The sequence below is a fragment of the Coturnix japonica genome, chromosome 3, assembly GCF_001577835.2.
Source record: "Coturnix japonica isolate 7356 chromosome 3, Coturnix japonica 2.1, whole genome shotgun sequence".
Taxonomy (NCBI): Eukaryota; Metazoa; Chordata; class Aves; order Galliformes; family Phasianidae; genus Coturnix; species Coturnix japonica.
The window spans coordinates 10,759,828-10,785,078 of NC_029518.1; the positions used below are offsets into that span (position 1 = coordinate 10,759,828).

A 25,251-nucleotide genomic window follows, 5' to 3' on the forward strand; every position below is an offset into this window, starting at 1 on the left:
GGCTTCTCGGTGCCTCGAGGCTCGTGCTGAGCCCGTGCGCGGCGATCCCCCTCCAATGGCAGGCAGGGGGGGCGGGGAGCGCGGCGGCTGCAGGGGGACGTGAGGCCCGTGAGCTCCGTGCGGCGGTGGCGGGTGTCGGGCGTGAGGTGCGTGTGGCACCGCACGGCAGGGAGGGAGGGGCTGCCTGGGATGGGATGGGCCTGGATGCGGGAGTGGATGGAGGCCGGGATGGAGCCTGCCTGTCAGTGATGTGCTGCTCCGTGCTGAAGAGCCGTCTGTGTGGGGCTGCTCCCCGCTGCTGTGGTGGATATCGCAGTCAGCAGCTTGCCCGCCCGACCCGTAACCCGGCGGTACCGCACGGCTGTGTTTGCACGAGGTGTGGGGCTTAAATAGTTCTTTTCTTCTTCAACGAGGCTCATAGGTGTCCTGCAGTCGTAGCGTAGTTTACAGGAGTGACCAACAAACAGCCCTGAGCTTTAATTTCAGCCCTGTTAATTGCTTTGGCCTAGGCTGTAAGCTGACCAGCAGCCCGAAATGGGCACCAAAAGACCAAAAAGACCATAGCCAGCTGTGTACAGGGCTCAGTCCCACAGCTGGCCAACGCTCCCAGCCCATCTGCTAGTTCCAAACCTCCCAGCAATATAAGGGGGCAGTTGTATCCCTGACTTAGAGCTGCTGAGATCAAAGGTGATTTGGCTGGTATTCATAAACACATAAAATGTTGCTTAAACATTGCATACACTCCTTCGTGTGTTTTGTCTTAGATTAAAAAAGAACAGCATCCTTCCCAAGCCCTGAGCCATGAGAAACTCCCTGCCCAGAACTGAAGGGACAGCTGCAGTACAGGTATGTTACTAACTTATCACCCAGCTGCCATCCAGATTGGAAGGTCAGTACTAGAAAGGCTAAATTTGAACTTAAGAGATTGAGGTGCATTATTGGTTTCATTGCCCTGCACCCAGGCCTTGCACGGACATGATACATCTGAAATGCAAAGGTCAAATATGACGCTTTCATGCCTAAGAACTGGATGGAGATGAGACATGCTACGTGATGCAAAAACGTGGCTTTAATAAGATACGAGCTTTGAGAATTTTGCCTCAAAGGGTGACATCTCCAGGAATACATCTCTAAAAGAAAGGTAATCTTTACCCTCATCTGGAAATAGATGTTATTGAGATATCTTTCTCTAGAGTATGCTCTTTCATCTACAAGTCTACTGAATTTGGATGCCAGCTCTAAGTTTCTGTGTAACACCACTTAATTTGCGTCAGCTCAGCATTAATTGTGAAATATACCTTACTCACTCTGCTGAGCACGGAGAATTCCATGGGTTTCTGCATGCACACACTGTCATAGTTTGAGATGTAGGCAGAACAAGCAAAGGATCAAGCTCTCTCCATCTTTCCAAGACAGGCCTGGCTGGTTCGCTTCATTCCCGTGTGGTAAACCATTCTTGCAGCTGCTATTTAATTTGCATCGCACCTTCTATTGCCAGGCTTTCTGCATCCTTAAAAGACCCCTTGTATATTAATGCAAGACAGGCTTCTTCTATACTTAGAGCGAAGAAGTGAGAAGTGTCTGTTCTCCATGGAATTTGGAATGGAAAGAGCTGGGATTAAAAAACGGGACTGAAGCTGGCAGAAGTTGATACTTTATCCTTTTCTGTTGTTGTTACCATTTAGTTCTGCAGGGGGGAACAGGAACAGGACACCCAGGATTCCAAGTCTGTAATCCCTAACTTACGGGATTTGATTGGCTAACAGCATTCACAATCCTAAACAAAAAGGCAAATGTTGTATGTAGTGCACAGGGAGAATTGTGCCATGGCAGAAGTCTTGCAAGATCGCCACACACTCTGAAGAGTAACAACAAAAGGTAAAATACAATCGATATTCAGTGCTACCAATAATTAAATTTGTAGCTCTGAATCCTGGAGAAAGGAGAAGCAAAATACTTCAGAAATAAACCAAAGAGTCAAACATCAGTGATTTATTTAATAGCCCAGTGGTTAACAACCCCCATGGGCTTTAAAAGATCCAAATTCAGCTTCCTTCTCTGCTTGTGAAATCTTTAAGCATTCCACCCTCACACTGAGGCTCTAGTTGTTGTGCATGTTCTTGCCTTCTACCCTCTAGCCTTGCAAATATTATTCTTACTACTTGTTATGCTGTACCTGATGGAAAAGATCAGCAATAGGAAATGAGAATAGAGAACTCATCCATCCTTTCCAAATCCCAGACAAACGTTCCATCTTCCCTCATACAAACTGTTTTCAGAGGCAGGACGTGTGGATGTGAATTCAGCAGGGGTCAGTCCAGGCCACCCCTTCTGATGGTATGTTTCACGTTAAAAACTTTGGCATCTATTGATGTGCCTCCAGTATGATGTGACAGCAGAATGAGGCTGTTACATGAGCTTGTGCTTCAGCATCTAAATCCCGTGTAATTTCTGTGTTAGATTCTTGTATCCTTTTGCAGATCTGTGCAGTGCAGATCTGAATTGACAGAGCAAGCCCAAGCAGCTCTGTGAAAAATCAAGGTCCTGCTGTTTTGGGAGTCTCCTGTTGGCCTATAAGATGATGCAATAAGAACTTTACTGCAGCGTATCTTTGGTACTATGGCCTTCATTTGCTTCTCCCATCTTATTCAATATTGCTACATTCAGTCAACTTTCAATGTATTTGCTGTCTTATCCAGAACTCTAGAGCACCTCTAGAGAATGCTCGATGTAGCAGCTAGAAGTTATGGATTTGTGCAGATGCTTTAGCATTGCCATCGTAGCTTTACCTTGTATTGCCTGTTGACAGTTTCATAACAAAGGGCTTAATTATGTAATTTCATGAGGTAGATAAACAGCTCTGCTGCAGGTCTCAGTAAAACAGCAAGAGCAACATGGGGAAGAGAGAATCTAGGACTCTAAATGTGACTTCCAGTGGGCTCACTGTCAGGCCTTGGGTGAGGTTGCTTTTCTCCTCCTGCTTGCTGTTTTCTGAGGGAAGTCTGTTTGCTCCCCAGCCAGCAGCTCGCTGCTTACTGAATGCCAGGGAACACCCAAAAAAAAGCCTGCCAGTTCTGATGTTGGCTGCTTTGAAGAACTCAGAAAAAGCTGGCTCCTGTCAGAGCTTTGGACAAAGTGGGCCAAGTTCCCAGGCATGTGGGAGAGGAATTGGTCGGGCTGTTTCAACTTCAGAAAAACAAAGTTAGAGGATCAGAGCCTGGAAGGATCCTCAGGCCCTGCAGTCAGAAGGGTTCCTCTGCAATGGGAAATTAGTAGTCAGACAACTAACCTGCAGGAAAAAAAAAAAAAAGGTTAATGCATTCTTAATTAAGCAACTATTGGTTTTGTCATCATGTTGATGAGCATTTGGAGAACGCGCAGAAATCCTCTTACATAGACATAGGACAGGCCCAAGCTGTTTCTCTGACCACAGTAAAATATGCGTCACCATCCTTCTCCCACATTTACACAGCTAACCACAAGGCAAAAACTGCTTCGGAAATGCTTCTGTCAGTTCTTCCTCTCCAAGCAACCAAAGCTCTGATAAGATACAACTTGGAAAACTTCACCTTGTGGTCACTCGTCTTTAGAGGGAAGTTTCTATAGAGCAGGAAGAATGTCGTATCTGCCTACACAGATTTATGGCGTTCCATCAACATAACGCTGCGATGATGATGAACTGGAACAGCTCAAGGAGAACATACTGGACAGGTGGCTTGGTTTCAGTAGTTAACTTTCAGGTATTTCAAAACTTTGGCAAGTTTCAGTGACGTTGTTTGTACCATATGTTATTTACACGGCTTTATGGCCAAGGATGAGAGCAACAGCCTTGTAAAGAAATGAGATCCCTCTGACTTCAGCCAGTGGCAGATGCACATCCACTATCATCATAGGATCCAAATGATGAGCTATTTTTATAGCGCTTTGGAATGCTTTGACTCCTGAATTGTGTATTTTCACCCTAAACACTCACACTCTTTTTGTATTTGACCTTCATTTCTCTTTCCCCCTCACTGTAAAGGGAAGGAGATGAGGCTCAATTTCATTTTGTTGGTGAAACCTTCCAAGATGATTTAGCTCTCTTGGAAGGAGGCACCGTGTCAGTTCTCACAACTAATGTTTTCTGTCCAAGACACAGTGCAGGGAATGGGGCAGGTATTTCATGAGCTTCCACCCCTGTTTTCAACCCAGGGCTCTCAGCAAGCAGCCTTGCTCTGCATGGCTGGGGGAGGCAGGGGAGCCCAATGGAGCTGCTTGAAGGCATCCTCACCATGCCAGATAACATGATTTCTTCCCACCGGGAGAAGTGTTGCAAACATCTCTCCAAGTGGAAATTTACACACAGGTATCTTTTTTTTCCTTACGTTATGAAAGAACACAGAAATAGTTGTTATTCTCTAGATGGGGTGGTAACAAGTCACAACAAGCCAAAGCTACAAACATGTTCATCACTGACGGAGGAGGATGGCTGGAAAAAATTGTGCAGCACACCACGCTTAGCGCAGTGCTGCCTGGCTGCGGTTTGTGCCAGCCACTGCTGCCTCCAAACATTGCCATGTGGCTGCAGTGGGCACTGGGTGCTTTGGAAAGTTGGCGATGAGCCCATGGGGGTGGAGGGTGCTGAGAGAAGGACAGAGACAGGTGGCAAGACTGCACAAGGAGCACTAAGTGGAAGAAAGCACGACTAGTCCTTGTCTTTGGGCTGCTGGGAGAGCCCAGGTTGGAAAGAAGCTTGGAAAATCATAAAGTCCAACATTCTGTGAGAAAAGGGAGCCCAGATGAGGTTATCAAGCACTGTAAGCAGCTGCATCTCAAAAACCTTATGATGGGGATTCTTACCATATCACTGGGGTGATTGTTCTCTGCATGGGTTCTTCCTCTCCCAGGGAAGTTCTCTGCATGAAGAATTTCTCTTATTTCAAGACAGTAGTTGTTTACTCCTGGGTTAGACAGATTCATTATTTTTGCTCATTGAGTTTAGTGTGTGCTTTGCCTTTTCCTCCTGCCATCTAACTGATTTTACGTGTATCACAACAGAGCCCACAGACGCACAGTAGAAAGACAGTTTACCCTGTAGCTGCCAGGCAGGATTCACCATGCAGATAATAACTAGTGAAGCCATTCACTCCTTGGTTAAATGTGGAAACTAATTTTGAAGTGAGGCAAACAGAAGCAAGTCCCTCACCTGCATTTAGCTACTATGAAGGCCCTTAGATGAAGGACAGAAGGATTATCTAGAGGAGTTTCCACAGAATCAGTCTAAACAGGAAGGCAGGATGGACAATACAGCAGAAATGGGGCTGTTTCAGAACATTTCACTAAGTTTTGGAGAACTCAGCCCAAACTAAGAGTTAGTACTAGTCATGGCAGCGTGGTAACTAATGGTAAAGCATGCTGCCAAACACAGCTACTGTACCACCTTTGGCAAAGTATGGCTGCATGTCACATTGCTGCAGCACACTGTTGGCCCAGCCTGGACTCAACCTCAACACAACGCTCTTGCTTTCACTGTCCCAAGAGCTGCTCTGCCTTCCGGCTTCCTGACACCTTGCTTTGCTGTTCCAGCACATAGCACGGGGTAGAGAGGACAAGCTGGGGGGTTTCCGAGTACTCATGTGGCAAACAGGCAATCTCCTCGACTCCTTTCCACACGTGGACAGTGATTCACAGAGTCCTAACCATTTACTTTTAGTAGTCAGTCTAGGGGGCAAGCTGAATCACTGCTAACTTTGGATGCTGACTGACCCTTTTCCTGCTTTGTTATGGCTATTGATCCTACACTTGAGGTCAGCTGAGAAAGGCTAATCTGATCTCTAGTATCTATATTTGTGTCATCACAGCTGGAGAGGAGGATTCACAAGTGACTGACACATATCTGAGCTCAGCTGAGGGGGCACACTTGCAGTTAACGCCTCTGGAAAAAAAGACACATGAAGAAATGGTCCAGACATCCAGGTCAAGCCCTTCGTTTGACCCTCAGCGAACACTTTGACTCCTGCCTGTAAAACAAAGCTGCAGGTGATTTCCTGCTCTATCATGCTCATGAAACCTGGCTCCTAAAGAAGCGCATGGAAAGCCTCACTGGAAGAGCAGCAGAGTGATTTCAACATGCGCTGCATGCTGTGCACTGTGAAAAGAGCTTGCCTTCAGGCACAGCAGCACCAAGAACCAGCACTACAGGTTCACTCCCAGAGTGAACTCTCCAATGTTTCCAAAGGAACTTCTAGCCTGGAGGAGCACAAGGTGTGGGATCAGAGATGTCCCTTTACTTCAGCAGTCCCCCTAGATACAGACTGATGAAGCGTGTGACTGTTCTGTGCCATCCACTCCATGAACTTTAAGAACTGTCACTCTAGTTTAATTGGTGGCCTGCTTTCACAACACAAGGGGCAGTTCCTTTCCTGGAAGCCAGATCTCTGTTCTCTGCAGCAGATCTTCTATTTCATGATGGCACTGAAAAGCGCAGAGACACACTGACAGCAAATAAGGTAATTTAACCCTTTAGATAAGTGCTTTGGTTGCAGCTTCATGTTCCCATCTAGTAGATTTTCCTACCATTTCTATCTTTAAAACTATAACTGCACTGCTTTGATAATCCCGGATAGAGAAACCCTGTTTCTTTTTGTAAATTTAACCTATGCCTCAGGTATATTTTGTTTCTTCTAACATTTCATTAATTCATAGGCTAACGGTCCACAGACTGTAGGCTCTATGGCTGAAAGCATGTGCTGGATTTCTGTTCCCTGTTAGTTCTCCACACAACCCAGAGTTTGGATTGCCTGCGTGATGAGTTCTCCAAAATTAGTCACAGCGTTTGCCATTTTGGTCCTTGGTTTGCTCACCCAAATCACAGAAAGCCAAAAATCACAGATATATTTTTTTTTCTCCATATTAAGGAAGAAAATCCAATGGTTTCCATGCCTCTTGAAACCTGCACATAACACTGCTGTAAGACAAATTATTAGCACAATATTTGGAAAACAAAAATAGCTCTGATTACATTTCCAGGAATATCACAAAAGCTGTGTTTGGTGGGGCCTTAAAGACATGGCATGTGTTTTCTGGAACGGTAAAGGGGCAAGGAGATCCTGCTAGAATAAATCCTGTTTGCACTACTATCATTTTATTGTTATTAACTATTTGTTGGTACATCAAAGCTGTGGCTTTACAAATAACCCTGACTAGGCAGTCCTACCGGCAGCCCTAGACACTTTGCCTTGCCTTACATTGGTTCTGAGTAACAACTTGAGTTCTTCCAACACAGCTCTACCAAGTCAGGGGGAATTCTAATTGCTTATATTTAGCTTTGTAAAGCTTGAGGACGGGGACTGCATAAGTTAAAATGTTGGACTGGTTTTCTACACTTGCTGTTACTCTTCTTAAATGCAATTGAGCTGTAGAGTTGCTCAGATTTTATGCTGGGATGAGCAAAGGTTCTCCTTGGTTCATACCAAGCAGAGACACTGGAGAAAATATGCCTAAAGCTTTCCCTACTCTGCCTCCTCCTGATTCTTCAGGCCCTGCAAGGCAGCAGTTAGGGAGCACTAGGCTTCACACCATTTATTTCTGCACTGTCTTAACCCTGATTTGGCCTAGAAGCTGCCACATTGTTCAGGCTGCATTTGAGAGGACTCTGTTCTGGAAAACTTCCACTCCCACTGCTTGGCTCCATACCTGGCTCAGGTTTCTATATCAAGAAGCTTAGCAAGTTCCAATTCATAGTCTTGATTTATTTATATCTTTTTAATACTGAGCGATAAATAGTACTGAACTCTGACACCTCCCAAAAATGTGCTCCTGGGCACCTGTCAAATAAGTGAGTTGCATGAGGGAAAAAATAAACATTTCATATTCATTTAACTCCTTGACAGCTGAGGGCAAACATCTTGAATTTAGTGGGAAATGAAAGTCTGTAGCAATATGATGGAAGTGGAAGGAAGGCATTAATGTTGCATATCCCGTAGCATTAGGCAGGCTTGCCACTACATTTTTGCTCCTGGATATTGCTTCAGTCTTACACAATAGGGATTGTTCTGTGCCCAAGCAACACTTTGGTCCAGATGCAATGAAATACTCATTCTAAACTGGAAAGAAGGTGTGATAGGGTAGATGTAGGAAAATAGAAACATGTGGCATCTCCTCTAGGACTTCAAGCTATTGAGCGACACTTACATTAAGGTGATTATCATCCTAACCTACCTGACAGCTTTTCATCTTCATGGAGGCCTATCAACAGCAGTATTTTGGACTTTTCCAAGGTCAGACTGCAGTTTAGCAGAGCATGCAGCAAGGTGAAGTCGGTGAGTGCACAGAAAAGACAGACAGCCGCTTTGCTACACACACACACACACACACGCTTTAAGATCACTGGGCTCATTTCTCACGTAGCCCCTAGGCTACAGTTCATCCTTTTTGAAGGGCATAACACAAATCCTTTACCATCCTGTGCAACGTTAACAACGTGCACAGAACTTCACTTTTATACGCAAGTAAAAATGTTCCAATGAAATGAGAGATCACTCAACATCATTTTAAAACTCTTGTATGTGTGTATATACAGACATATACACACACACACTCACAGTGAATATATATTAGTAAATACATATAAACATTTACACAGTTAGAACCATTCCAGTATATACACACACAGTACGCCCCTTCACTCACCAAGAAAGTACACGTCGCTGCACTGACAGAATCCACTGCTCAGTCACCTTTTAAATTAATTTATAAGTTATGCAGAATGCAGCAAGGGGCCAATCTTTGTAAGCACAAATGTACATAGAACTCAAGCTCTATTAATGATGCTTCAGTAAGAAGGATCCGCGCCGTTTCCTTCATATATCAACTTCACTTTCAGAAAAATAAATAATTTCTAACAATATGCTACAGCCCCGTTAAGCCAAGCAGGATTTTCTTGTATATAAAGCATTTCAGATCATCTACACCGTGCAGTATAAAATATAAAATCACGATTGCAAGTGATTGTGTTTTGATTTGGCCCCACAACTGTTGCTGTTAAAAAGAAAAAGAACAACTGATTTATATAAACCTTAAAAACCAAGCAGACAGTTTGTTTCCAGAGGAAAACAGATATCAGTAATAACTGGTTGTCTGCAGTTTTTACATTCAAACATTGCAAATGTTAAGTAGTAAGAACAGCAAACTAAACCAAGAGCAATAATTGTGTACTTGTCCAAACTAAGACACATAACTCAAAACACCTGACGTGCTCTCTCAATTTGTTTGAAGCACCTACCTGATGTTCTTGTTAAGAATATCAAAAAGTACATTAGCTTGAAGATGTCTACAGGAAAAAAACATCTTAAAAAGGCAGACTTCAAAGCCTTGTCTAAAAAGGATTCTCAGACCTGAAGTTCTGTATCTCTCAAAGACACTGCATTGTTCAAAAAGTGTTTGAAACGCTGACACTGATCAGCTGTCAAAGAAAACACAGCTTGTTTGTTACGCACTCAAGTAAGAAGGAAAAATAACGTATTACAGAACTAGTGCTAAAAATGACCCTCAGGATAGAAATAAAACGTTTGTAAAATCTGGAGGAAAACAGTGATCAAGTACTAACGGTAAGGATGGAGTCAGGCCTGGTTTTGTCCACTGGCAACACAGTGTGATTTTTTGTTGTTTTTTTAAATGAAGTCACTTGAGGCTGTGTCAACGTTCCCAGCATTAGCAGTGCCTTACATAACATCACAGCAGGTCTGTGTTTGCAGCCCCATATTTTGATACAAATTATGACAGTCTTTTCAAAAGAGTTCCTTTTACATTAAATAGCTATTTTAAAATTTGTAATAAAAGCTCTTGAAACAACAGTACCAAAAACTAGGTAAACCGAGCTTCAGTCAGCGTCAGAGGACCTCTTCATAGAGGGATGGTAAATCCTCCTCTGGAACAGTTATGATCAGGTACAGAAATGAGACCAAAGATACACACAGGAAGTTACAGGTCAACTGATTTACTGGGAGCTCTGCAATGATTTCCACGCTGAGGATCCAATCTGCTTAACAGTCAGCCCTGCCTTCAGCTGTTAGCTGCCCGGGTGGATGCACCCAGAAACAGAAGCCTGATGTTCAGACATCTTACTGCTGACATCCCATCTAGAACCGTGGCAGCCATGTCTCACTTGGGTCAGAACAAAGAGAGACAACTGGGGCAATTACACAGCCTAGCTTATGAAGTTCGGCATCACACATCAGTTTAGTGCTCACCACGAGGTGTGACACACTGCTCTGTTCTCTGCGTACTGCTGTGCTTTTCTACTTACAAGCAAGACCCACTTTCACTACATGTGCACGCAACACTTCAAAAGTATAAAGTGCCAGCAGCTCCAGAGCACAGCAAAACTTGACTGCAATTCCAAGGCTAGAACACCTGAGCTTCTCAAAGCACAGATCAGACCCTTCATCTCTCCAGTACACCGCACTACATACACGTTTCCATGCTCATAAGAGCCAGCGTGCACATTAAATAACATTTAAGTAATGCTCTGACACCCGCCATGAGCCAGGTTTCCCATTGGAGTCCAAGAGTTAGGAGTCCTGTGAAAAAGTTCATCTTAACATGTAGCTAGCTTTTTAGTACACATCATGTCACAGGGTTACTGTTTTCCTTACAAATATATGGCACTAGGTGAAAAACGTTATGACTTATTCCAAACAGTGTACCATACTTCACAGCAAAGCTTCAAAAGAATTCTTCAACTCCCACTTGTTCTAAATATACAGCTGGTGGGAGGCCAGGGTGTCCATGAATGGTCGCACCAGGTTGTCTGTCGAGAAGTAAAAGATCAAGCCGAAGGTGATGGAGATGGGAAGAGCAGGCAGTGCTTTCTTAAAAACAGCCAGTAGTAAGAGAGTCAAACATAAACCCTGCCAGAGAGAATAAAAACACAAGGAAATAAAGTAAGAAGCCCAGAAGCAAACCTCTGGTAACAATCTAATATATAAGGAAGCTAGATACACTGTACAGAAATTGAAGCTTGCCTCAACTACCAGTGAAATCAGATACATTTCCCCACATCTTCATCTTTCTAAACAGCTGGCCAAGTATTTTCTTCAGCGATCTTGGAGCACAGCCCCAGAAATCAATGTAAACAACTTGCACTGGCATACTGAAAAATTATTTTATTTTCAGATTATTTTACATCTTGCTCTGCAGCATTCTGTACCAATTACTGAACCAGCAGATAGACCATGTAGTCCTGTTGAACTGCAAGGAGTTTCACTGGACGGTTCTATCACACAGCAGCACATACTGCTACCACCTTGTCACATTTCAAGGTCTCTTGTGTGTGGGGGGGGGGGGAAGAGGGAGGTGAAAATCTCCTGCTGTTCTATTGACTGGGTTGCTGATTATAAGAAGTGAATTCTGTTTTTATTTTGCGGCAGGCCAAAATCCATCTCTTAGAAAACATGTGAAAGATTTTAAAGGTTTGTGATATACAGTACAGTTGGATGAAGTATATTTAGGTATGAATTATTTGTCTTATCTGAGCCCTTTTATCTTCCTTTATGATAATGAAACTTCAGATACAATGCTCATGCTGGGCTCCCCCAAACATCCATTTATTAGGGATCAGCAGGCGGGACTTCATTTATTTATTTTTAAATCCCTGTTTCTGTGCTGCATGGCTGGATATAATCCAGCTGACTCTGTGGCTCTGTTCTTCACACTCTTCATGGACCATATCTGGCCTATTCCACAGTGTAATTAAAAGATACGCCTGCTGCCTGGACACTGCAGGGACAGTTTTGGAACCAGAGAGCCACACAGCAACAGAATTATGAAACTGAGAAGAAACCAGAACAAATTTAACTGCACCTTAAAAGACAAAGAGTAGCGTATAATGCCTGAGAGATAGAGGAGAGCTTTCCCCACAGTAAAGGGACCCTGGGAGGCACCTGTGTAAGCGTCTCTGACCTATGAGGTAGGACACGTCAGGAAAGGTTGACAGCACACTATTTGATTGATCAGATTTCTAGTTCTAGTGCTCTCTGAGCCATGTTCTTCATAACACATAACTACAATTCTCTACACCTGGGGTCTAATCAGGGAAACAGAAGATCAAGAAAGACACAATAATTCATTTTCTTTTGTCTCCTAAAATTCCTGCTGCTGCTCTTCTTAGTTTCAACAAGGATGCCAGTATAAAGAACTAGTTACTGTTAATAATTTTCTATTCAAAAGCATATAGTCATGAGATCTGTCAGGCCTGAGTCCTTAAGCAGGTACAATATGATAGTCATCTACTTTTACTCAAAATTTCCATGGATTTTTAAGTCTCCTTATGTCCTCTGTTCTTTTTTTCTTTCCAGCTTGAACACAAGAATGAAATGTGCCTTTATCCTCTTACGTCACAGTTCTCCATAGCAAAAGGGAATTAGTTAGCCTCCTCAACTACACCTGCTCATCAACATGGAGTTCATAATATTAACTCTTGTTTCTGACAAAGTCCCCAGTCTCTGGGGGAACTGAACACTGAAGCAAACCGGCAAGCAGAGCAGTTTGCCGTGGGTCTGTTTGACCAACATCATCTCCACATTTGGTTCTGCTCTGAGGAGTCCTCCCTACCAGCCTCTATCACACAGCTTCTCCTAGAAGTCACTTAAAGCCCGTGTTTTAGACAAAGCACTGGGCTAGGAAATCCACGGATGCTTTCACCTGAGCACCCAGGACATTACCTGGAGTGATTTAGCAGTCCTTCGCTGTTTGTACTTCTGGTAATATACTGTTCTGCTGAATATGACTATAATAGTTTCAAAAACTTGCTCACTTACTATGAGAATGGCTACAAAGCAGGCCAGTGTAGTATTCCAGTCTCCACTAGGTGTGGCAGCTGCTTTCCCAACCAGCACACTGTAAAATATGAAGTCTCCAAGGCCCAGTTTCACACCTCCTGCAAGAAGTGGAAGGGAAAGAAAACAAGTCTTACTTCTCCTGTTTGGTTTCCTCCTTTTTTGTTTTCTCCTGAGCCAAGTCTTGTTACCTTGGGACCAAGTGAAGGTTGCTATTCCTGGCTACCAACCAAGATGAACCTCTTGCATTCTGCTCAGAGGCAGAAGGGATTACCTCCACGGATTACTGAGGAAGCCAAGGCCAAGGCTTCCAACACTTCCTCGTGCTGCCCTCCAGCTGAAGAAGCATGGAGACAGAAAGGAAGGGGATGGAATGGGATGAAGGAACCGCTTAAGGTGTCTTGCATAGCCAAAGGTATGTCACTGGAACCACAAACCCAGAACAGATACTGCAGCAGCAAGTAATGCAGAATTAGTATAGGACCTTAGTTCCTCAGCAAGTCACAGCTTTTCAAATAAACTGCAATTAGACCCAAATGAGTTACAGTGTTAACCACCATGAGTAAATATATCAGGCCCTGATCCTGACTGCGCTGAAAGCAATATATGAAGCGTCTCTTACGTTCCTCCTCTTCCATTTCCTCTAAAGTGATGGGATGGCTGGGAGCAGGGTTCCTTGTGTCCAGAATCTGGGAGTCTGAATTTGAAGTGCTACTGTGGTTCTCTCTCCCATCTTCTTGTTGGTTCCACAACATTGGCCAAGAAGAAAAACAAAACAAAACAACAGCTCAATCATAGGCATTCCGTGTATTTGATGAAAACATGCATGTTATTATTTGGAACAGTCCAGACGGCTGCATGCTCACAGCTCGCTTGGCTGCTATCCAGGTGTTCAGCAGCCTAAACAAGTGAGTAAATGTGCAAAACTAAGCATTTATCTACCAGTCATTACAGACAAAGGGAGTTTTCACCTCAGTTCTCAATCGGTGGATCAAACTGTCAGACATGCTAGAATCTGCTGTTCTGTGCAGCCTAAAGTGACAAGTGAAACCGAGTAAAATTAACACATACTGCCTTGTTGTTACTTCTTTAGGGTGGAGGTACTCAGGTAGCAGAGCAAAAAAGTGGATGAGTAGGAGAACAGCCATTTATGAGAAAAGTTCTGCCCTGAATCACACTGACGTTGGAGTTGGCTGATCACACACAGGTAAGCAGAGGTTTCCTTCTTCACACACAAGCTTTTTTTGTTTGTTTGTTTGTTTTTTTAATCCTCTTAAGCACATCTAACCCGTAGCTTTCATCTTTCCCACGTGCTTCCAGAAGCATCTGGTCTGTGAGACATTACTCTAGCTGACAGTTCCTATTTTTCAGAAGCACCCATACAAACATTACAGTTCACGCCAGCCTGGTAGGATGCTGCCACTGCAGATGCAAGCAGACCATGACCTGGGACACACAGAGCTTCCATTGATGCATTCAGTAAACCCAACAGTGTAGTTTGCTCCTGCTCTGTGCTAGATTTAAAAGTAGGACTGCGTACCTGTGGTCTGTTGTATGTCAGCTACTTCAGCCTGAAAATACGTAGTATGTTCCATTATCAAACCTCAGAATACAACGTATTTCTTTAGCATAAAAAGCTGCTCTGAAGTGCATTGGGACCAGATAAGAAATGCTTGCAACACCAGAAGTCAGATTTTATTCAATTGCTCTCAAAACTGCAGTTTAATTTTAAGAAGGAATAAGCAGTGGCATACCAATTGACAATGCAAACCTGGAATACATCAGCTACTGCTGTGTAACTGCACAAATCTTTTCACAAGGGTAATTGTAAGAATGTCCATTCTCTTTATCAGAGCAAGCCAAATTGAACTTAGAGCTGGGTTAGAGCACATCTGTTTCATGGCATTTGTTTGAACACAATACATTGAAATGCACTCAAGTTCACCAGTTCACTGGCATTACTGTTATGAGCCTATGTTGTAATTAACCATCACCAGCAGGTAAAGCTGTTAAACAAACAAAAAACTCGGGACCCACTTCCATCTTTGACTTCAGTACATCTCAAGATGGATTTCTGTTCGTCTGAATAAAGACAGCTTGAATACTGGAACTCCCAACATCATCTAATAATCTTTGCTTCCAGTTCAAAGAACTGGTTTCAGAGCACCATTAAGTTCTGCAACTAACATAGCAATGCTACAAAGAGAGCATCCTTTGAGATTCAAGGGCTTGCATTTACTTGCAGTCTTAACCATATTGTTTGCATGGGCCACTGATCTATACAGGAGAGCAACATGCAAGTGTACCTGCATCCCATGTCTGTTGGCTTTGTCCTTTTGCTGCTGTGTCTGGTTTTGCCATTCCAACTGTCCATATCATTGCAGCTAGAAGAAAGAGAGCAAGTTATCAGCTGATTAGAACACTAGTCACTGTAGCTCAGAGCAGTCAAGTATTTAGCTATCGCTGAAAACATAAACAGTTCCCCCTGTAAATGCTACTGACTCTTAATTTGTTTCCCTAGTTCCTTAGAAGGCAAGGTCAGAGCAAGAGAGCGCATCTGTTCAGTTTTTAAGAGTCTCAGAGCACAAGTCAGTATTGCCTTCTCTATAGGCTGAAGAAAGCAAAAATACAAAACAAGAGTCCTCATGTCCGTTGTTTTCCTTCTGGTTTCTATCTCCTCTGTTCAAAAGGAACAGTTGCACAGCAAATGATGCTAGTACAAATGTAACCAGAGGTTAAGTTGGATGGCATACTCCCCCTCTTTTGCTAAAGGTAAACCACACAAGCAAAGGAGACAGTGGAGCTCAGTGCCAGTTTTCTCTCTGCCTTTTTCTTTGTTATTATTTTTCCTGTCAAAATACGGGCAATTTCTGTTTTGGTTCCAAGAACAACTGAAGAATGTTTGTGGGTTTATTCTTGAGATCCCTAATTTAAGAAGGGATATGAGCCATTCTGAGATCAGTGGACGGGAACTCAAATCAGCTTTTATTTAAGCGTACATCAGTCTTCCTGTTTTCACTGCAGCTAAACTAAACTAAAGTAACTAACAAAAAAGCCAAGGCAAACACAGTGTCTGCTATTCCATTACAAGTTCAGCCAACGTGATGTTTTCACATCTAGAGATATCTACGGAATGTGGTCTTGCAATGGAGACGCTGACGTTCTGCACAAGAACTTGTGGTTCAGTGTTTATTATTTGTTGAACTGCTTTCTTCTTTAAGGAAACTCTTACATGTTAACTGAAACATCTGGGAGACTTCATCTAGGTTGTCTAAGGCCAATCTAACCGAATCTCAATTAAAATGCACTTATATTTCATTTCCATTCCAAGGTGAAGCCAACAGAACCTCTACTTGGAACACAAAAAGCATTTATATAGCACTAAATACTTGAAAAACCATAACAGCCAAGTTGTAGGCATCCCCAGCAAGGCACCCAGTATTTGGAAATACCCATTCATCTTAAGGAAGATGTAATGGAAGTCACTGAAGTCCATGAAGGACTTGAGCCCTGATCCTGGGAGTCCTAAGTCTCCCAGCTTCTACCTAACCTAATCTTAAGCACACAAATGCCTTTGTGGATAAGGGCACAGGACATGATCACAGCTAAGTAGCCTACAAAAGCCAGCAAAGGGATGACTGATTTTGTTTGCAGAACAATATTTGAATAGAACCACTTGAAGGGAGCAGCCACGCAATGAAAAAACAAAGCAAGTACATTCTAAGCAATTCCATATGTACTGGGCACAGAAAAGAAAGCTACAGGAAAAGATGGAACCTCATTAAATAGTTATGGTATGTCTATAAAACATGTGCAGAAGGAATATGGGTACTGAGAGGGCACCATCTAACTAAATACATTTGCAAGCACTGCTCTCCACACAAGGCTTTTGTATGCAGAACCAAGAGGCATGTTCTGCAGTGTATTCATGGAAAGGCAAACTGACTTTTGAATGCATCAGCTTCACAAGGCAAACCTGCCCCTGCTGCAGCTAATTAGAGTTAATGCCAATATAAGTGATAAACAAGGCCTTCCACAAACAGTGTGCTACAGGACATAAATGCACACCAATCTGAGGGCAAGGAAGTAATAGTGCTTACTATAGAAATAGTGCTTACTGATTTGACACAGAAAAAGGCTGCAAGTTTAATGTGATTAAAAACATTAATATTCTAATTTTACTCACAGGAATATATTAATGCAGGAAAGATGGGCTCGTTTCTCTCCTGTGCAGTTTCTACCAGCATTCTTAGTGGCCCCTTAGGACAGAGAACAGCAATCAGATCTGCAAAGAGAAAGGGGCCAGACATTCTCATTTTAAGCTGTAACGCATTTTACATTCCTAGTACTTGAAAAACTATTCCTCCCTCATACTGGCATCTATCAGTATTTACTGATGACTTCCCGAATGGAGTTTTCTGCCACACTGTAATTCCAGCTGCTAGTCTAAAGATGTGTTTCACTTATATACCATCCCCAGGGCTTAATACGACAATAAGAGTTTTCGTTGTGTTAATACTTAAAAAACAAACAAACAGAAAACTACCTCTTGAGAGCACATTATTCCTATGAAAGTAGATGACCGCATTACACAAAATAGTTAATTTAGAGAAGGAGGCTACTTCATGTTCTACAATCTGTCACTGCATATACTAAGTCTATTTCTCAGGTGAATCAAGCCCTTTGGTCCAATTCCTCTTTGCTTACTCTCTCTCTCTGTGTCACAGCTCCTCACCAATCTAAATGTTACCTTGCAGATACCTCCTGTTCTGCAGGTTCCCTTCAGACTTTTAACTCATACCAAAATCTATTATTTCTTCATAACTGGTAACTGAAACCTGCAAGACTACCAAGTTACTACTGATAAAAATCCAACCATCCTTGCCAACCAATTAGATGTGGTTCAGTACTTCCTCAAATCAGTGTTCCACTCTAAGGAAGGAAAAACACAGTAAAAGTACAATAACTACATGACCAAGCGAACAAGAGACAAGTGGGGGATCAACTTAACCACCCACCTGCCCCCTTCTAAAGCTGGAAGTCTGATAAAGTCATTTTCTGAATTACATGTACAGCCCTGAGATTGCCACAGAGTAATCTCTCCCTTAGCCTTGAGATTCACAACCTGGACTTACCGTACACTGAAATTGCAGCCAGGATAAGCCATGCAGTCCATTCAGGAAGATATTTAATGAACACCAATGCCATGAGAGCGCTTATCATAATGAGATACGCTTGCTGGAGCTGCAAGGGACCTTTCCAGTGGATGCAAATCATTCCAACAGCTCCAAAATTCCAGATGATTAAGATAACTGTGGGGTAATCCATGGCCACGTTGTATGTCTTCAACACTTCGCTGGAATACAAGATGGAAATTCAGCAAAAAAAAAAAAAAACCAAACCAAAAAACCTGACACAGAAAGCATCTTACTAGCTGTAGTTAAACAAGCCTCCTATGACACCAAGAGGAAGCAGGACAGAAGCAGGCCTCATCACAAGAGGGGAACCTGATTTGCAGCCAGCTGGCATTCTTAACTCTCTGTTCCCTGCACAGGAGATAAGCACCCTATGTGCACAGGCAAGGACCACGCTGCCTTAGTCCTGAGGTGATCCCAAGGATTTGAGCAGGCCAGAATTCAAGAGCAGATTTAACGCAGGCTTTACGACAGTCTTTAGCTAAAAAGTCATATAGAAGTAAGCCCACCAGAACTATGATGTTCAGTACTGGGGATGAATTAGAAATATAGAAACGAGAAGTTAAAAACTTGATTCTTTCTAAGCTTGGATGCAGTGAAATGAGCTTGAAGAGATACAGCCTGAGAACAATACACTTCTGTACAACAAGGTTCAGTCAGTCCCGTTATGTTTACTGTATGACTTCCCAATGAATTTTATAGAGTATGTACTGTAATAATCAGGCACTGGCCATTAAGGACCAGTCTTTCATTATTTTTTTTAAAGGTCAGTTTGGAGAAGGGGAAAAACATTTTGTTAGGGATTTTCTTCAAAGAGGTGAAAGAGTTAGTACTGAACTGCCAGGTTACCTGCAACATCTCTACTTACCCGAGATATATGTAGGTGAAGAGGAACAGCAACATAAAAGAGGACAGGATTAGCCAACCATGGATGAACTATTAAGGGTAAAAAAAGATAGTGACTGAAGGTGCTGTTCCTCACTGCACAGTCTGCAGCGCTGCATGCACTACTAACAGAACTTTGCCTTGTCTGACTTTTTTTATTCACTTCACCAGATTCCAAAGACCTTCCCCACAGCTGGTGAAGGAGGACAGGCAGCCAGTTGCTCCTAGTTCTCCCTAACTCTTCCATTCTACATTCCATCTTTCTCATCCACTGGCACCTCCACAGACAAAAATAATACTAACTCAGCTTGTCCAGAATTTCACACAGCATGTCTAAAATTTCAGAGAAGGCAAACAATACAACTTAGTCCATAAATACAAGCTGCCACATTTTTTTGACTGTGTGGAAAATACTCAGACCTGAGCAGCACGAGTAACAGGCCTTGTTTTAATATCCTAACATTTGTGGCAAAATAACACTCCGGGGCACAGCTCTACCACTGCTAGCAAAGGCTTTTCTACAGTGAGATTGTTGCCGTGGCTAAGTTGTGCACTATCCCGTGTGGTGCCTTAATCTCACTGACATGCAAGCACTTGAACACACTTACAGAATATGTGTAGAGAGGGCTCTGTCATGAATGCTTTACCTTGTAGCACCGGTATTTATAAAGCACAACTAAGAACACAGTCATTACAACGATGACGCTGATCATTATGATAGTGTTCAACACCGAGTTCAAGAGACGCTGACCCACAGATGGGGTATCCTCACTGAAGGGGGTGTAGATCCTGCGATATAAAGCAAAGCCATGTAAAGTACATACATTCTTTTCTAAGTAATTGCCCTAAGATAAAAATAGATCTGTCTGTATGTGGGAAAGAAAGGGAAATATGACCGCCAAAGGCAGTAAACGTGAGATGTATCCTTTGAAGGGGCCGGGCTCCAGTTAATTATCAACTAAAGATTAGTTGTTTTTAACAAAAGCACATTCCTACGGTGCAGCTGTGACTGGCAAAGCTCTAAAGAAAAGCTCCCAAGTTTGGGAACTTCTCTCCAGGCCACTAATTTTCACTTCATGCCTCTGGACCCTCTTCACAATAACAACAAGGATACATCCCAGGTGCTGCTCTGCAAAAGGGGCCCCTTCTTTTCACATTCCATAGCAGTGTCATAGGCTGTTTTACTCCTTTTCATCACATCCCTCCCCCTTCTTTTTTGGTTCCATTTCTCTACCCACCATGACAAGCACAGTTAGAGCCCCAGGAACACTCCCGGGCACAATCAGCAAGAGCTAGATGGAATTATGTATCCACACCATGAGTCTTTAGGAAACAAAAATGTCATCAGGAAATGAGGCACTCATCCAAATGAACATGCTATTCCCTGATTGCTGCCAGCCACTGAGTGAACAGACTAGGAGTTAAGCCTGGATCTTTTATACCGCAGTATGAAGCAACTTCATTACTATGCTATTCACAGGCTAATGCCTAATGACAGCGCTAATGAGTCAGTGCAACGCAGGTACAGAAAAAAACTTACTAAAAGTATGTTGTGTTCATCTTTGTAAGGTCTTGGTGTGCTTACACTGCCACCTTTAGCTGTGTAAAGGCTCCCCCAGCCTGCCAAGAAAGCAATCTGTGTACACAGATGTGTGTGCGTGGAACATATGTGTAATACTAGGGATCCCATGGACTCAGAGGCTGTTTTGAAGACCCCACTTACAGCTGCCCGTTTTTCTCCGTATAGAAGCGCACTGACTTTATGGTGGCGACGACAACAATCATACAAAGGGTGACAGGCACAAAAAGCATGATTACATGCTTTGCTCCATATTTCAGAGTCAGTTCCTCCTCTTCATTTTCCAAGGCACTCTCTCTCACTCGAACATCTGAGTCAGACGCATCCTCATCAGCGACATTGTTAGGGCTACGGCTGCTACCTGTTTGCCTCTTCTGAAAGGAAGAATTTGCAGATACATAAGTCTTTTTCCTTTGTGCTCAAAGCTTCATTCCATCATATTGCCTGAGGCTTCTGTGGGCAACCACAGCACACCAACTTGTTCCTAATAAGATGGTACCAACTGAGCAACGCAACTAGAAATTCCATTACAGACAGGCTAAAGCAGAGCTTTTAAAAAAGAACCATGAATATCTGAGGGCCTATTCAATGCATGTACGGAGAAACTGACATGTGCCCATGAAGGGCAAGGTGCAGAAAACTGGGAGAGAATAAATTGTATCTAAGGTAGTGTGAGTCTGAGCAATTCCTGCTCCCACAGCAGCACTGTGCTTGCTTTACCATGCTGCTTTACTAGTGGTAGGACTAGGTTTTGTTTCTACATTTCTGGCAAAACAAAAAGGCTGGAAAGGATATCCTGCAAGAGTCACATGTACGTCAGGTCCTGATTAAAAGCTCGCATCTTTACCAAAAGGAAGGAAAGGGGAGGAGTATAGATGAGTAAAAGGGGGGAAAAGTCACAGCAGAGGAAATAGGAACATGCATTACAGCTGCTGGCCGAGGGCAGCAACAGCACAGGCTAAAGCCAATCCTAGAAGCCAACCTGCTGGGAGTCCTGTTACCCCCATTGAGGGGTATATTTATCCTCATAAACCCACTTCTTCACACCCAAGAAGGGCGTATACGTACCCGATGTGTCTGCGCTTCCCTTGTTTCTGAGGCTTGCAGACCATCCTGGTAGGAAGGTACCGGAGGGCTCTCTGCAGACATCAGAGATGTTCTCTCATTACAGGGCTCATCCTCACTGTCCGAGTTGTTCATAAACGTGATCATCGTTGTTATCACAGGGAGCACTCAGGAGCAGCACAGCCAAGCACTACACAAGACTGAGAGGACAAGGGAAGCCAAAAGAAAGAGAAACAGTAAATACTGCAGTGCAAACAAATGGAAGCCTGAAAAAGAGGCACGATTTTAGCAGGCAGGCTGTGTGACTCCTAGTTGCTGATTTCATCTGCTGTCACATCAGACACGACAATCCATTCAGTCAAAATCATTTGCAGTTAGGGAGAACAGCAAACACAGCACTGACCCTACTGGACCTGGTCAACTTAGCATTTTTTCCTCTGCCACAGCAGAGTTTCTGCCTCTGTTTTAGCACCCTGACATTCGCAAAGGAGGTTTCTCAGTGCTTCATATTTGCATATTTGCATATTTTTGCATGAGCCAAACAACACTTCACTTCAAATGCTGGCTGGCTGCTAAACAAGTTAGAGAGCTCAGCTCTTGCACAACACTCCCACAAGCGTTAACAGGTAGCAGAAGTTTCCTAGTAACCTGGAGCCTCAGCTTCACATAAGCCACTAAGCAGGAGCTATATGCTCTCTTCCTTGTTTTGACTGTTGATTAACCAGATGAATTTCAGAAGCAGATCCTCTCTTTGCCCAGGAACTGCGGAGAAAAGAAAGGGGAAGACCTGATCTTTAAGTGAGCCACTTCTTTCCCTCTCCCTCACCTCCCCTTATGGACCACTAATCCAGCTCAGGGGAGAAATCTGAAGAAGCCACGTGATTTGGACACAGTCACACCTGAATCCAGCACTTGCAGGCCAACCGGTAGATTTCACTGTCTACCAGCGAGCCTGAGAGGTCAGAGTAGATGCCTTGAAGCTCCATGACAGGTTCTTCCTTCGTATTAAAGAAACTAGAATTCACTTCAAGGGATGGAAAGAGGGAGGAGTGTGAGGCTGCGCTGCCTTTCACAAAACCCTGAACACATCTAACACCTTCAAGATATTTTAGAAAGCAAACCTCATTCCGCCCAAGCAAAGAATTTTCAGACAACTGTTCCTCCCCTGCCTTCTCTTTAAACCTTTCCCTCTCATTTTGTTCCTCTTTCAGTGATAAAAATTGCACATTTATGGGAAACAAATGCAGGGACAGCCCTGAAACCAGGCCTGCCAGCTTTACAGTGATACCATGTTCTTTCTGAGCGAGCTACCTACATTTCTGTGCTGTTTTTTTTCTTACTGAGGCAGAAGTCTCCACTCGCCAGGTACTTTATGTGTTATCCCCACTCAGCACGTGGGGGCTCTTAGATCACAGCAGAGAGCCCAGATTCTGCTTCAGTTAGAAGATGTAGGCCTTCTTTAAAGTTGTACACTCATATAACATGCAATCATTCAAGCGTGACATACTTCTGGCCCTACCTACAGGTTAAAATATGTGCACCACGGGATTCTAAGTATGTAAATGTCTGAGCTGTGAAATTTAAATAATTCTTAAAACTTTCTGCTAGTGTCAAAAAAGCAGGGAAGGGGGAAAAATAATGATAGATTTTACTCTTTGATAGTTTAGGACCAAAATTCAGGTTTTAAGAACCCAATAATAATAATATTAAAAGAGTTTCTGTTATTCACTCTCAGAAAGGACAGTGGCAAAGATATAACAGTACTTTCATCAGCAGACAGACTCACACCTGAACTCTGCTTTACCACCCCTTGTTTAGTGAGCTCTGCTTTCAGCGAGAGGTGAAACTGTCCCCAAAGCATTAAGGATTCGACTGGAGCCACTGGCCCTCAACAAATCCTCTCAACAAATCCTCTGAAGTTGCATTCACAGCTGCCTTAAAGTGACCTAGATCTGCGTTAGTGCCAAGGGGGCTGTCCCACCATCCTCAGCTTCTAGTGCAAACGTCAGGTGCTCATCAGAAATCCAGTTCTTTTGAAGAGACAATGGGCATTTGTTTTCCATGGTTTTTGCAGAGCCAGGTTTCAGCAGGACTGGCACCCACGCTGGCTCCCGAGCAGCCCCACTGCCAGTGCCCACAGTAAGAAACAAGAGCAGGGCCAAGCGAGGGCCCTGGATGAATGGCTTAGAGAGGGAACCCTCTGCTGCACCACTGGCCCCTTATGAGTCAGTCTGATGCCACCATTCATTCATCCAAGCTGCACTACAAACTGGCACCAAGGCTTTGGCTTAAGTAGTCTCTCCTTTAAGGAAGGAAGGATGGACCTGCCTGGCAACTCTCACAATCACTCCCTGAGCACAGACTGAGCAAAGGGAAAGGAGAGGAAGCCTCTGCCCAAGGATCTCACTTAAAGAACGGGAAGGAAGCCAACAAAGCACCTGACAAGCAAAGCCACGCTCTTCTGATACTGCTTCTTTGGATAAACAAAGAGAAAAGGTCTTGCAGATATGACTTCTGCCTCCCAAGGATGCCGTGTCGGTATTCAGGCAACTAAAGAGCACTGTCTGCCAAAGGACAGGAACAACAAATGCCAGTCTTCAGACTGACTCTGGAAGCTCAGTTGGAACGCAGGTCCGAACACACGGGCTCTGCGATTGCCGTGCACGTTTCGCTTTGCCCCAAAAAATAGCAGAACCGGAGGTGCTACAGCAAAGACCTGCAGCCTGCTCTGTGCTTTTTAAGGCCCAACGCCACGTCCCAGCGCCGCTCACGGCAGAAAACAGGTAATTGATTTTCTACTTGACACACGTACTGTAAAGCCTTATACATACGCACACAACCACGCAGCTCACACCAGCATGAGCCAGCAAAGCTGCCGGATCTACTCGCTGCCGGGCCCAGCGCGAAGCTGAGCGGTCGCACACGGACCCAGCGGTGCGATGCCCCGTGCCGGAGCCCCCCGCCCAACCCTTAACCCAGCCGGCTCAGCCGGAGACCCCACAACCGGCGCCCGACCCGCGTCTCCACCCCCGGTACCTGCGCTCAGCCCGGACCCGACCCGGCCGGCCGCCCCTGTGTCCGATCCCATTGGCTACAGCGTGTCCTGGACGCACCGCTGGCCGCGGGGACGAGTGCCCTACCACCGTGACTCGCCGCTGCAGCTGCCACTCAGAGAGTGTCTCCACCCATCCGGCAGCATCCTGCAATAGGAGAGAAGGGTGGGAATAGGGACGGAGCTCTGCGCACCCATCCCCCGGCGGTGGAGCTGCCTGTCATGGCGGGGTATGGGGGGCTGTGGAGGCAGACAGATAGAATTTGGCTCAACTCAGTGTTCCTCTTCTGTACAAGTGGATAATACGATGGCAAAGGATACTTCAGTCCATCCTTTCCTGAGAAATGTTATGATTCGGCTTTCAGACAGAATCTCCCTTAACATGTTTGGGTTTTTTTTATCACACTTGCTTTTTTCCTAACTGCATCACATGAGAAGCATCTGACCCAAGCGCATGTTAAAAGACTCTTTTAACAGCTCCCCCATACGCTGTATTATATGGCCATTGCAATATTTCTGCTTTTTCTCTCTTCTTTAAACAGATCTACACAGTCATTTCCTTGAAGGATCTCTCACAGATAATGTGTAGTATGCTGGTTCCTATAAAGGCCATGTGATGAGCAGCATCACAGCTTTTTGATCTGGGGGATCGCAGTGCCT

The 25,251-nt window shown here is 44.0% G+C and overlaps 1 protein-coding gene and 1 long non-coding RNA gene across 3 annotated transcripts in view; one reads left to right on the forward strand and one right to left on the reverse strand.

Moving 5' to 3' along the window:
- The first annotated feature begins 32 nt into the window (after positions 1 to 32).
- LOC107310898 overlaps positions 33 to 25,251 on the forward strand; it is a 37,479-nt gene continuing 12,260 nt past the window's right edge. Inside the window, exons 1-5 of one of the 2 annotated variants that reach the window (XR_004306522.1) lie at positions 33 to 146; positions 765 to 846; positions 5,841 to 6,488; positions 12,336 to 13,230; positions 13,909 to 14,022. This is a non-coding gene — a long non-coding RNA (uncharacterized LOC107310898). The remainder of the gene's footprint in view (positions 147 to 764; positions 847 to 5,840; positions 6,489 to 12,335; positions 13,231 to 13,908; positions 14,023 to 25,251) is intronic. The other variant, XR_001553794.2, reaches the window with a different exon arrangement.
- On the reverse strand, positions 8,527 to 24,710 carry PSEN2 (presenilin 2). Its single transcript, XM_015856980.1, has 11 exons — positions 24,576 to 24,710; positions 21,543 to 21,739; positions 20,619 to 20,848; positions 19,543 to 19,684; positions 18,879 to 18,946; positions 17,951 to 18,171; positions 17,002 to 17,100; positions 15,122 to 15,199; positions 13,438 to 13,548; positions 12,798 to 12,916; positions 8,527 to 10,889 (listed from the first exon to the last, which is right to left on the reverse strand). Exons 2-11 carry the CDS (start codon positions 21,684 to 21,686, stop codon positions 10,734 to 10,736), a joined length of 1,368 nt encoding a protein of 455 aa, XP_015712466.1. The 5' UTR covers positions 21,687 to 21,739; positions 24,576 to 24,710; the 3' UTR covers positions 8,527 to 10,733.